The sequence below is a fragment of the Corapipo altera genome, unplaced genomic scaffold (assembly GCF_003945725.1).
Source record: "Corapipo altera isolate COAL_440 unplaced genomic scaffold, ASM394572v1 61, whole genome shotgun sequence".
Classification (NCBI taxonomy): domain Eukaryota; kingdom Metazoa; phylum Chordata; class Aves; order Passeriformes; family Pipridae; genus Corapipo; species Corapipo altera.
In genome coordinates, this window is record NW_020884910.1 from 7,217,649 (window position 1) to 7,229,545 (window position 11,897).

An 11,897-nucleotide genomic window follows, 5' to 3' on the forward strand; every position below is an offset into this window, starting at 1 on the left:
TGCCAGTCCTGTTTAGTATCTTTATCAATGATTTGGACGAGGGTACCCTCAATAAGTTCACTCCACCAAGTTAGGTGGGAGTGTTGATCTGCTGCAGGGTAGGAAGGTTCCGCAGAGGGATCTGGACAGGCTGGACTGATGGACCGAGGCCAATTCTAAGAGGTTCAACAAAGCCAAGTGTCAGGTCCTGCACTTGGGTACACAACAACCCCCTGCAGTGCTACAGGCTTGGGAAAGAGTGGCTGGAAAGCTGTCCAGCAGAAAAGGACCTGGGTGTGCTAGTCAACACCAGCTGAACATGAGCCAGCAGTGTGCCCAGGTGGCCAAGGAGGCCAGTGGCATCCTGGCTTTTATCAGAAATTGCATGGCCAGCAGAACCATGGAAGTGATTGTCCCTCTGTACTCAGCACTGGAGGGGCCACACCTCGAGTGCTGTGTCCAGTTCTGGGCCCCTCACTACAAGAAAGACTGAGGTGCTGGAGCATGTCCAGAGAAGGGCAACAAAGCCTGTGAAGGATCTGGAGTGGCTGAGGGAGCTGCAGTTGTTTAGCTTGGAGAAAAGGAGGCACTGAGGAAACCTTATTGCTCTCTACAGCTACTTGAAAGAGGCTGTAGCGAAGTGGGGTTTGGTCTCTTCTCCTAGGCAACAAGTGATAGGACAAGAGGAAATGGCCTCAGGTTGCAGCAGGGAAGGTTCAGATTGGATATTGGGAAAAATTTCTGCACTGAAAGGGTGGTCAGGCATTGGAACAGGCTCCCCAGGGAAGTGGTGGAATCACCATCCTTGGAAGAGTTCAAAAAACAAGTAGACATGGCACTACACAATATGGTTTAGTGGGCATGGTGGTACTTGGTCAAAGGTTGAACTTGATTATGTTGAAGGTCTTTTCAAACTTTAATGATTTTCTGACTGCTGCTTGGCAAGGCTGAAGAACCTCTCATGCCACTGCTGCACCTCCTCTTCTCCCTCCTTCGCACTCAGCACCCGGTAGGTCTCGTTACTCTTGCATTCAACGCGAGTCACCTGCAAGGAGAACCTGAGTTCATAGGAAGGGTGCCACTGCCCATCCTTTCCACAAGGAATGAGGATCTCCATGGTGGACAGCATTTGGAGGCTGGCATGATGGGGGCACCAGAGGGGAAGGGGGAGAACCAGCTGGAAAGCTGTTTAGCTAATAGCTGAGCTGTGTGTTTCCTAAGATATAGGCTAGTCCTCTGTCCTGCTATGGCGATTCTGGTTTTTGTTACCACCTAGGAAGCAACCAGTAGATGGGAAAGATCCTCCCCTACAGGGATACCCTGATGAGTGGGAGGCTTCCCACAGCTTCTTTTTCTCCATATTATATCTGTCTCTGCTTCCCTTCCCTTACAGTGTCTGTGCAAATCCCACCCACCTATGACACGCCAGTTACGTTTCGGTCACTATTTATCACCCCCCCAAACACATCCAATTCTGTCCTCCTGGAAGGACAAGTAGGGTGCCAGGGAGTTCCACAGGGCCTCAAGGCTGGCTATGGAGGGCTCAGCCATGGAGGAGCAGGCTGTGCAAAAGGCAGTGCAGCTGCTTCTCACCCTCTGGTTGTGGATGCTCTTCTGGAGGCACTGGTGGCTCTTGAACATGCAGTAGCTGGGGTGCTGAACTCCACTGGAGTCACAGATCTGGGGAGATGGGAATGAAGGTCAGAGAAAGAAGAGGAGAAGGAGAGATGGGAACATCTACTGATGGTCACCCACCTTGTTCGGTGTACCTCTGTCTTGGAAGGCAGCGTACTCTGCCTCCAGCCAGAGGATCACACTTGGGTCCTGGCAGCCATGGGTGGCCATCCGGCTGCACCAGTACTCTGACCTCAGCCCTTTGAAAAAATCCATGTCATATTCCTCCAGAGTCTCTGAGAATCTGGTCTGCAAAGGAGCGGGATAAAGTGAGACATGCTTTTTCCTTCCCTTCCCCACCTCCCAGTCCAGGCTCCTTCTCAGAGACCAGCAGGGCATACACCTCACTTGGTACCTGCTTTTCTGAATCCTGGTGCTGGGCTGCGATCTGAGGGTTGATGTAGGTGAAGAAGTCACCTGTGTCACAGTGAACACGGCTCAGGGTTTTGGTGTTCTGACACTGCTCCATCTTCAGCGAGCAGAAAGCACAGTCAGGGCACAGGTCCATGTGATGCCGCCCAAGGTTGTCACACACCTAGGGTGGATGGTCGGGGGGGAAAAGGAGACTAAGAAGCTCCCAAAAGAGGAGACTGAGGAGCTCCCATATCCCTGGCTTGGAGCTTGCCTCCCTGGTCACCCAGGTCAGCTTCTCTTGGGAGGTGACACCTGAAATGACAGGGAGCCCTGCACACCATGGGGGTCAAAGGTGGACATCAAGGTCTTTACCGAGTCTCCGAACCCAAAGACTCTTTTTTCCATCTCCTTCCAGGCCATGGCAAGCATTGACGAGAGACAGTTTCCCTCCAGCACTGCATAGCACAGGACCAGCACTGCCTCGTCATTCTGCAGGGCTAAAAGGCTGACAGAGAAAGGGAAGGATGAAGTCAATACACCTTCAATTAGAAACTGAAAGAGGGGAAAACAACCCCAAAACATAGCAAAAAACCCCCTTCCTGAAGAAACCTTGGACTCCTGGCTAAACTGTATAGAAGAATGGGAGTATCTGCAGAGTTTGTACATGCCTGTGTAACACAGAGGCTACGGTGTGTGTGTGTGTATGTGCATTTGGGACCATGTGAGAGGGACTGGACAAAGCTTCACAGCTTGAAGAACTTTCCCAGGGCTCCTGCAGCAGGTGCTGCCTAGTTTTGTCCATCTGAGGGCAATGAGGAGATGCTTGTTAGAGGTCTGCTGAGTGTTGACTGTGGGGCAGCCCCATTTGGGTCTGGAGGATGTCACTCATTAAGCCTCCCTCCTGCTTGAGCCAATGTATTTGATAGAAAGGGGAAAAATTTTTTAACCATGAATTAACTGCTCATCCAAACTGACATGGGTAGCTAAAAGTAAAAAATTTAAGGACAATGGGATAAGACCAATAAGAATATTAGGAACAGTGGAATTTGTAGGCATGGTACAGAACTGTTACTAGACACGGATGGTTGGCTTCAATCATCAACAGTGATACAGAAGAGGTAAAAATGCTCAATTAGATATTTGCCTCTTGTGCCTGGAAACAAAACCAGTGATAAATAAACAAACTGATCTGACAAAAAGTAAGAGGAGCAGCAACTGCCTATGTTAAAATGCTCTTAAAATCCATGCACAGGCTAACCTGTATGGACAAATTCTCCTGAGAGTATTTGAAACTTCTTGGAGACCTTCAGATTAGCATTAAAAAAATAAAAAAAAAAGGTGGAGAACCTCAAGGAAGGCCATGAAGATGAGATTTCCTAAGGCCTGGAAAACTTTCACCTGGAGCAAGAGGCTAAAAAAGCTTCACTTATCTGAGTGAAGACACTAGGGGGTGGCCACTCAGCCAGCCAGCACTTTTTCAAGGAGGGTACCAGCTGGAAAGCTGTCCTTGTCAACAGATGGAAGAGTAATGACTTTTGGTGATTGGAATTTGGGGCAAGATCCATTCAAACCAGAAATTAACTGCATGTTCCTGACACAGAGGGTATTTAGCTTGGGAGCAGCTGATGGGGTGGTTTCTCCACAGTTCAGAGACTTCAAAAAGATATCCCAAACTCCTCTTAGGAGAAGGGTCTGTAGCTCAGACGCATGATACTGTTTTTTTTCTCCAGGGCTCACCAGACGTGGTTTCATGTCCTGCACCGAGCAGGAAGGCCAAGGTGCATGATCAGAGCAATTGCTAGGCCTGAAGGTTAAAATAGATCACCTTCCTGGAAATTGGAGTTGTGCCATCAGTCTGAGGTTACCAAGAAATACTGTTGCTCTTCCTGTCACATCCTTTTCCTGCTCTATCTCTGCTCATCATCGCTGCTGTGAGGTTTTCTGGCCTAATATTTTCAAATTTATGAGCTGATTTACCACCTCTGAGTGAGTATAACAGCACTGCTGTGAGTCCCCTATGCTTGTTGATATGCTGCTGAGCTGTTTGTGGATGTACAGACATTTCACCCATGCTTCAGGGAAAGGGACAGATCTACCTAAAGTGATTTCTTAATGCAAATCCCACCCCAGCTTAGTATTTATGCATGTTATTGTCCTAACCACTGTCCTGGAAAAAGCCTAACAGGTACTGTGAGGCAATGATTCAAAGGGAATGTGAACTCCCCCCCCAGAATTAAGAGGAATCTGTGAGCTGAGATCAGTAATTGCTCCAAGGCAAAAAGAGAAAACTTCAGATAAAAGCTTATCATACTTTAGCATCTCAAGATGTGGAATGACACATACAGAGCCTGCTTCAGCGGTATCTCTGAAGAGTGCTGGTGAAAAGCATCCACCTCTCTCACAATGTAAGGACAAGGACTTGAGCCATTAACTTTCAGCTGCTGAGCCTCCCCGAAATTGGCTGGCTGAGGTGGAGTGAGTACCTGAGGCGAGCAGAAAAGAAGATAAGGAGCAAACAGCTTTCCAGCACTTGGTAACTTCTGATTTAGGTGGGGGGTGCTGCAGGAACCTAAAACCATTAAGGAAAAAGCCATTCTTAACAGCTTCAGAAAGACTAAAGATATCTTTGCCTGCATGCCAAGGCTGGCTGTGGGTGATGATAATTCAAAAAGAGTATTTTTTCTGGGGATGATACTTTTAACAAAGAGTTTGGCCTTAAAATGAAAGCCTCTGGGTTTGAAGTACATAAGCACCACAAGGGCTGTCTGGAGCAGTAAAGCAGGAGGAGGAGGAGGAGGAGGAAGAGGGTAAGTCACCAGGAGTGTATGTATCTCATCAATGCATATAAATGGGTGCCAAGGGGATGGTGCGAGACTCTTCAGTTGTGCCCAGTGACAGGACAAGGGGTAATGGCCATAAACTAAAACTCAAGAAGTTCCACCTCAACATGAGGAAGAACTTTACGTTGAGGGTGGCACAGCACTGGAACAGGCTACTCATGGAGCCTCCCTCTCTGGAGACATTCAAAACCCACTTGGACACAGTCCTGTGTAACCTGCTCTAGGTGACCCTGCCTTGGCAGGGGGGGTTACATCAGATGATTTCCAGACGTTCTTTCCAACCCTAACTATTCTGTGATTCTGGGATTCTGAGAGGGGTTGGAACAGCCTTACTGGGAAAGCTGGGCTCACATGAACCACAAGTGAGCACCCATGTGAGAATACCAGCAGACTAAGGTCTGCATCTGGGACAGCTGTGATGCTGAAAGGGGTGTAGAGGTTGTAGTTGACAAACAACACAACAGTGGGAAGCCCTGGGAAAAAGGGCAAATGCAGTTCTTGTGTGAAAACAGAAAAGCAGGGAAGGGAGGTTGATGTCCTTCTATGCATCTACCTGCTGAAACCCATCATAGGGCTGTGCACACAGAGCTGGAACATGGGGATGTTTGAAAGGGCCACTGAAAATTGCCGCAAAAAATAAGAGTTGCACAGGCTTTATAATGTAAGAGCTACAGAGCTCTTTTTATCTTATTGCAAGACTGAATCCTGGTATATAGGCAACTCTTAGAAGAGGAAATGGGAAATAAGGCAGCAAACACAATAAGGACTTAAAATAGAAAATAAGTGCAATAATTGACATTTTTCCCATAATAATGATTCACTGCTAGCAGAAAGACCACAAAAGTGTGCTGCAGATTCTTGTTATATCACTAGCATTGCCCTGTCTCTCTCTAAAGGTCACAATTAACTTCATCAAGTACTAGGGAAGCTGGTGGAGCTACCAGAGCAGCTGCCACAAGCAGGGGTGAGCAAGAAGGGATAGATGTCCTACTGGACGTAAGACCCTTAAGTAGACACAGAGCCCTGGGATCTGTGCCCGTCACCACCCTGCACACCTTGTGTTAGACCAGATGACAAATGGCCCCTGTGTGAAACGTCCAGGCCCACCCAGCACTGCTCCTCTGCTGGAATGGAAATGCTCCAAAGCATTTTGCCCCTTTTTTAGGTCATGCTTTGAAGTCCCTTTGAGAGGAGGCAGGATGTGGTGAGCAGCAAAGCCGACAGGCGTGGGTCTATCTCGCCTTTTTATCCCCACTTGAGTTTAAGCTTTGCTTAGCATGATTGATGGGGCTTTGCTGCCAGGTTACAGACACACAGTCAGCATTAGTGTCTTTGAGAAACTCTGAAGCAGAATAGCAAGTGTCATCTGCAATCACAGCAGTCCCTCAATAATCCCAATAGAATCAAATCAGAACAAGGCTCAGTTTCAGAGGAAGGGAAAATGAGCACATCCCCAATGAAACACAGTTTAGAGTATATACACCAGAAAAAATATGTTTCCACGCAGTAAAAGCTTCCTAAAATGTTAGGGAGGAGGATGACATGTTACAGCCTTGCAAGAGAACAGTTATGGCTTTAACAACATGATGCAATTCATTTTCACATGCAGAAGAAGAATCTCTGGCTGAACTGTAGTGGTAGTATGCTCTGTGTTTAAGGGCAACCACAGATGTGCAATCATGCATAAAATCTGTGCGCTTATAGGAACATAACTGACCACCAACAGAGCGAAACCAAAATGACTTCTCCATGAAAACCACATCTAGAGAGCTTCTTTTTTTCTGCTCCTGGTAAGCAAAATAATCTTTGCTTCTCAGTCAAAGCAAGTGGTCCTCAGCCACAGTGTAGTAAAGGATCAAAAAATAAGTTAAAGGATATGATCCTTTTGCAGGTCTTTTCTGTGTGGGCTTGCCAGTCCCAGCTACCTGAAGACAGAAATAAACAGATGTTGGCAGAGCAACTGAGAAGAGCTCAACATGCTCAACAAGCTCCTACAGGCCAGAGAAACTGAGAAGGATGTGTAAAAGGACTGCAGCAAGCTGGGCTCTCACAGGACCCTGTGCTGAACTGCCATGTAGCTGTTCCCAAAAACAGAGTGGGGAACCAGAAACCCCCTAGGAAGAGCTGTGCATAGATCCAGAGTGCACACCGTTTCACATGCTTGAGGAGAAGCAGTGGTCCTGCACAGCCAGGAGCATGGCTTTGTGCTCCCAGCTCTACTTCCTAGCACAGGCCTTCTTTTACTTTACTTGCGAGATGACAGAGCACTCCTCGAAGGGTTCCTCAGGAACCTGTTTTAAGAAATATCTGCTTCATGTTGCACACAGAGAGCAAGGAGCAAGGAGTACACAAGGACCTGTGTTCACAACAAATCTGTTTCTGCACATCACCTGTACTCCTGGGAGATGTGCTGGGAAGAGGATAAGTGCAGAGGTGATTGCATGCTGCGTACAGCCACAGTGTGGGGAAACAAAGCCCTGCCTGCAGCTAAGGCCCAGACTAAGCTCACTTTTCTCAGGATGCAAGGCCAGTGACATTTTCAGGCACGAGCAGTGCTGCATCACCCTCTCCCTGCTCACACTGTGCTGGAGGAGGGGGTGCCTGAGGGGCTTCCCAGGTACATTCCTTCTCTATATGGGACAGCTTGCTCCAGAAAGCCTGCCCACACTCACCACCTGCTCCAAGCAGGGGCATGAATACTGTGGGGCTGCCAGCCAGTGTGCACAAGGACAGTACTGCACAGGTACCCAGAAAGAGTAGTCTTGCCCTCACCTGCCTCGGGGGGGAATTTCCTGCTCTGATATGATTTCTGGACCTGACTTGGTGAAGTTCCAAGAAGAGTCCTTGGCGTTCAGAGATGCATCCAAGGAAAGGGCTGAATGGATCAGTTGCCAGATGCTGTTCTTCAGGCTTTGGTCTTCAGGGGATTCCGCCCTGGGAGGCGAGGCAGTAGTGGCAGCCGGGACAAGCACAGTGGGTGGGTGCACAGTTGTCCTGCTCTTCTGTGAGGGTGTGGTCACCTTTGATGTGGCTGTGGGGGGCTTTGTCAACAGTGGTTTCTGAGCCAGGGGCGTGTGAGAGTGGTTCAGAAGCCTTTCCACATGAGCAGGAGAGGGAGAAGCCTGCTTGCGAGCTGAGGAGACAGAGGGATGGAGCGGCTGAGGGCACCTTTCTGAGGCCAGCCAGAAAGGTGCTGGGGGTGGAAGAGTAGCTACAAGAGATAAGCAGGAGAGCAGGGGTGCCCAGCACAGCTCGGTGCAGCCATACCTTCTCTGGCAGAGGAGCTTTTGCCCACTGTCACGGAGCTCACAGTGTAAGGTTGCTTCGAGGGGATGACATCTTTTAGAGACCAAGTCGAACATGGGACTCTCTGAGTCGGGGAAAGAGGGAGAAACACGAATCTTGCTATGTAATCTTCCCTTCCTCCTCACCCCTTCCATCTACCCTACCCCTCTCCCCCAAATCCCACTCCCCACCTTGACATAGAACTGCTGTTTGAGGCAGCGGTACTGGGCGAACTGGCAGAAGGTCTGAAACTGCAGCACCTCTGGAAAGTCAGTGCAGACTGGCCCTGGAGAGAGACATGTGGGATGGGGGCAGGCCACAGGTTTTGTCATCTACCCCCTTGGCCTGGGTGCACCAAGAGATTGGGACCTCTGGGGTGACAGCTTGTGGATGCAGGGAAAGTCTGCCCGCCCCCACGTGGAGATCACAGCCTTGGGCTGTTATAGCTCCCAATCCCAGGTGCCACATGCCCTTTCCCTCCAACCCCCTGAGGGCTTCATTTCATTCTTTTGCCCTTTTTCTCACAGTTATCTTCCTTATGACAGAGACCCAAACTTCCTGTTTCCAGGATCTGATGATTCTGTTATTAGTCCTTACAGGATTTAGAAAAAAGAGAAAAGTAGTGATGTGATAGGTTCAAAAGATGCCCAGACCGGGCCTAGGAGCACCAGAGAATCATAGAATGGTTTGAGCTGGAAGGGACCCTCAAGACCATCTAGTTCCAACCCCCCTGCCATGGGCAAGGACACCTTCCACTAGACCAGGTTGCTCAAAACCCTATCCAACCTGGCCTTGAACACTTCCAGGGCTGGGGCAGCCACAGCTTCTCTGGGAAACCTGCTCTAGAGGAGACAATATCTTCAGGGCAATATAGTTTGACATCGATTCCAGCCTTGCAGGGGATGGAGTAAAGTCCATAGGGCCAGGATGCTGCTGGCAAAGCCTGTACCTGTACACACATACACTGTGGTCTTGACCACAGCACTGCCGACACACTGACCCCAAAGCTGCAGCTCTTTCTGCAGTGATCACAGGAAAGCAAAGGCATGCAGGAGAGCAGAAAACCCGGGGAGAATTGGGGAGGGGGGTGATCTTGTGTTCCCTCTGCTCTAGGAGTGCATGGTCTGGCTAGCACAGGCAGCCCTGTGTGCACAGGACTGAGAGGGAGGAGATCAGCAGTCCTGTTTGTTGCTTGTGCACCAACCTTTACCCTGTACATACACTTCTTCTGCTGAGCATACACCTGCACCATCAAAAATAGAATTTCAGGTATCCACCAGGATCCCAGCCCAGGAAAGTGTCTAACTTGTAGGGAACACTCCAGATCAACCCCTATTCTTTGTTTAAAACACAAGGTAACTACCTTCATCAGCACCCGATGAGGTGCAATTAATGCTCATGAATATCTGGATGTAGACAGCACTACCATAGCTCTGTGAGGACAGCAGAGGCTAAACATGGGAGGGCACATGTTCTGCCATGACAGCTTGGCCTCTCAGCCTGGCTGAAATGTGCCAAAATAACCCAAAAACTAAAAAAGGATAACACAAAGGGAAATAAAGTCTGCTGGATGGGTCTGTTAGGCTGAGGGATGGAGAAAAAGAAGGTAAAGAAGGCAAACTGCAAAATTGTCCCATCTCCTGGCATTTCCAGATGCTTCTGCCCTTGGCAGCTGTGTCTCCAAAGGCAAGAGCAGTGGGAGTGTGGCTGGATATGGCAAGGAACAATGCTGGGGAGTTGGGCACCAGGAGAGGAACCAGGGACAGACCCTGGGTGCACCCAGCACCATGGCATAGGATTGCAGCACTATGGCGTAGGATTGCAGGTGCCCACAAGTGGGTGAGGAGCCCAGATCCCATCCCTGGATCTGGTGTTGAGGGGTGGCACTTGTTTCCCTGACACAGCTGCAGAAACCAGCAAGAAATAGTTGCCCTCAAGCTGCAGTCCAAATAAGCACAGTTGGCTGATCATTCAGCTCATTGACGTTCATATCTAAATATAAAGACATATTTTTTATGAGAAAATTGTTCCTATTTTTTTTCCTCTGAAGAAAAATACAACAGAAGTAGTACCAAGTTTTTCAGCTGCACAGATATAATTATGCCACTTAAATTCTCTGATGCAGGGGTGCAGGGAAAATATCACTGCAGAGATTTGAAGGGTGCTGTTGCTATGGTGCTTTCTGAACTGGGATGTTTCTTGGCTCCTGAAATGTTAAACACTTAAAAAGGCAGCTTATCATCTCAAGTTTTCCTTAAGACCTATGAGAACCCATGAGCCAAGCTTCTGCATTAATGCCCAGATCAAGTTGGAAGGAGCTGGTAACAGATGAAGACCTTCAGTAAGCCCCAGAAAACTGCGGCCTGCTTAGGAGGTTAGGACTGGCCATTGGGAAAAGCATTTTTTCTCCAAGAAAGTGGTGCAGCACAGGGAGGCTGCAAAACCACTCTTGCACAAAGCTGGTGTGCTCTTGTTCTGGGGGTGTCTGCTCCAAGCTGGACTTTGGGCTAGAGACTCCGAAACAACCCCTCCCACAATCTTGTGGCATTTTAGGGCAGAGAAACAGCTGGCCCTGCTCCAGCTGGGGCCACGCCCTCTGCTGCCCATGGAGGTGGAGCGATGTCCTTACCACTGGGGATTTGACCATGGTTCTCCTCCTGGTCCAGCTGCAGAATGGTGGGGCTGAGGCAGCCGTATGCCTGGCGCAGCAGGCAGAACATGTTTGCCTCCCAGAGCGGCTGCAGCCTTGCAAAGAATTGCTGGTACTCCGTGTCTGACAGCGGACTGCCTGGAATGGGAGGCACCGGTGGAGCAACAGCAGCCGTCGGCAAGGTCAGCAGACCTATGGAAGAAAGACCTGGGACAGTCTGTGCTTAACAGCCCTGTAATGGAGGCAAGTGGTAGGTGGAAATGAAGGACCAGCTGGCAGGCTGGTCTGCTCCTGTCTGCTGGCACAGAGCAGGGCACTGGGATGAGGACCTCAGGTGCTGGTTGAGGTCTTCCTCCATCGTCCCTGTTTGCAGGGCCCTGGGGAAACCAGGAGCCCCATGGGGAAAAGGGTGAAAATAAATAAAAAAGAAGGAAAAAAAAAAGAAAAAATTTAGAAGCTGTGTTTTGTTGTGAGCTTGGTTTGATTTGGACTGGGGGAAGGTGTTTTGTTTTTTGGCTTGGTTTTTGTTTTGGTTTTTTTGGGTGGGTTTTTTCTCAGTGGACTTTTCCCCCCCTTTCAAAAGCCCCAGCCTCCAGAGGCACTCGCAATGGCCCCTGTGAGCTGCCCCCTGGACCATGCTATGGGCCTGTGTCCCTCCAAGGGGACATCCCTCCATCTCCTCCCTCCTCTCCTTTGTCTTCAGCTGGGCCACCTCCCCTCCTGCCTTCACATTCTCCTCCGCCCCCACCGTATGACCCCTCCAAGAGCCTGCAGCCATTCCCAGGTGAGCAGAATGGAGGGCTGGCATGGCCTGTCGGCCCAGTGGTGTGGTCTTGTGAGAGACGGGAGGTGGCAGCAGCAGCACAGGGGCTTCATGCTTCCTTCCAGCCCCAGCCCCAGGCTCTGAGGTGACCTTGTGAGGGCAGGCACTTACTCAGTAGCCAGAGGAGCCACAACATGTCTGCCACAGGCTTCAGCCTCATGGAGCTGCTTGGTGGCTGGGTGGGAGTCACTCACATACCAAGTAGAGCAGACATAGAAAGTCTGAGCACTCGGGTTCTGCCCCTGGCAACAGTGGAACCAGAATGTGGCCACGGCGCCATGATCAGAACCTG

At 49.7% G+C, this 11,897-nt stretch overlaps 1 protein-coding gene across 3 annotated transcripts; it reads right to left on the reverse strand.

Annotated features, from left to right (window-relative positions):
- Positions 1 to 871: 871 nt before the first annotated feature.
- ACRBP (acrosin binding protein) lies at positions 872 to 11,877 on the reverse strand. Of its 3 annotated transcripts, none has more exons than XM_027653549.1 (10): positions 11,717 to 11,877; positions 10,762 to 10,920; positions 8,324 to 8,418; positions 8,115 to 8,217; positions 7,620 to 7,980; positions 2,380 to 2,512; positions 2,009 to 2,188; positions 1,735 to 1,902; positions 1,573 to 1,659; positions 872 to 1,024 (listed from the first exon to the last, which is right to left on the reverse strand). In XM_027653549.1, exons 1-10 carry the CDS (start codon positions 11,763 to 11,765, stop codon positions 896 to 898), a joined length of 1,464 nt encoding a protein of 487 aa, XP_027509350.1. In that variant the 5' UTR covers positions 11,766 to 11,877; the 3' UTR covers positions 872 to 895. The 3 variants fall into 3 exon arrangements, with proteins under 3 accessions (XP_027509350.1, XP_027509351.1, XP_027509349.1); XM_027653550.1 differs by having other exon boundaries at positions 2,009 to 2,122; positions 10,762 to 10,974; XM_027653548.1 differs by having other exon boundaries at positions 10,762 to 10,974.
- Between the last annotated feature and the right edge of the window lie 20 nt (positions 11,878 to 11,897).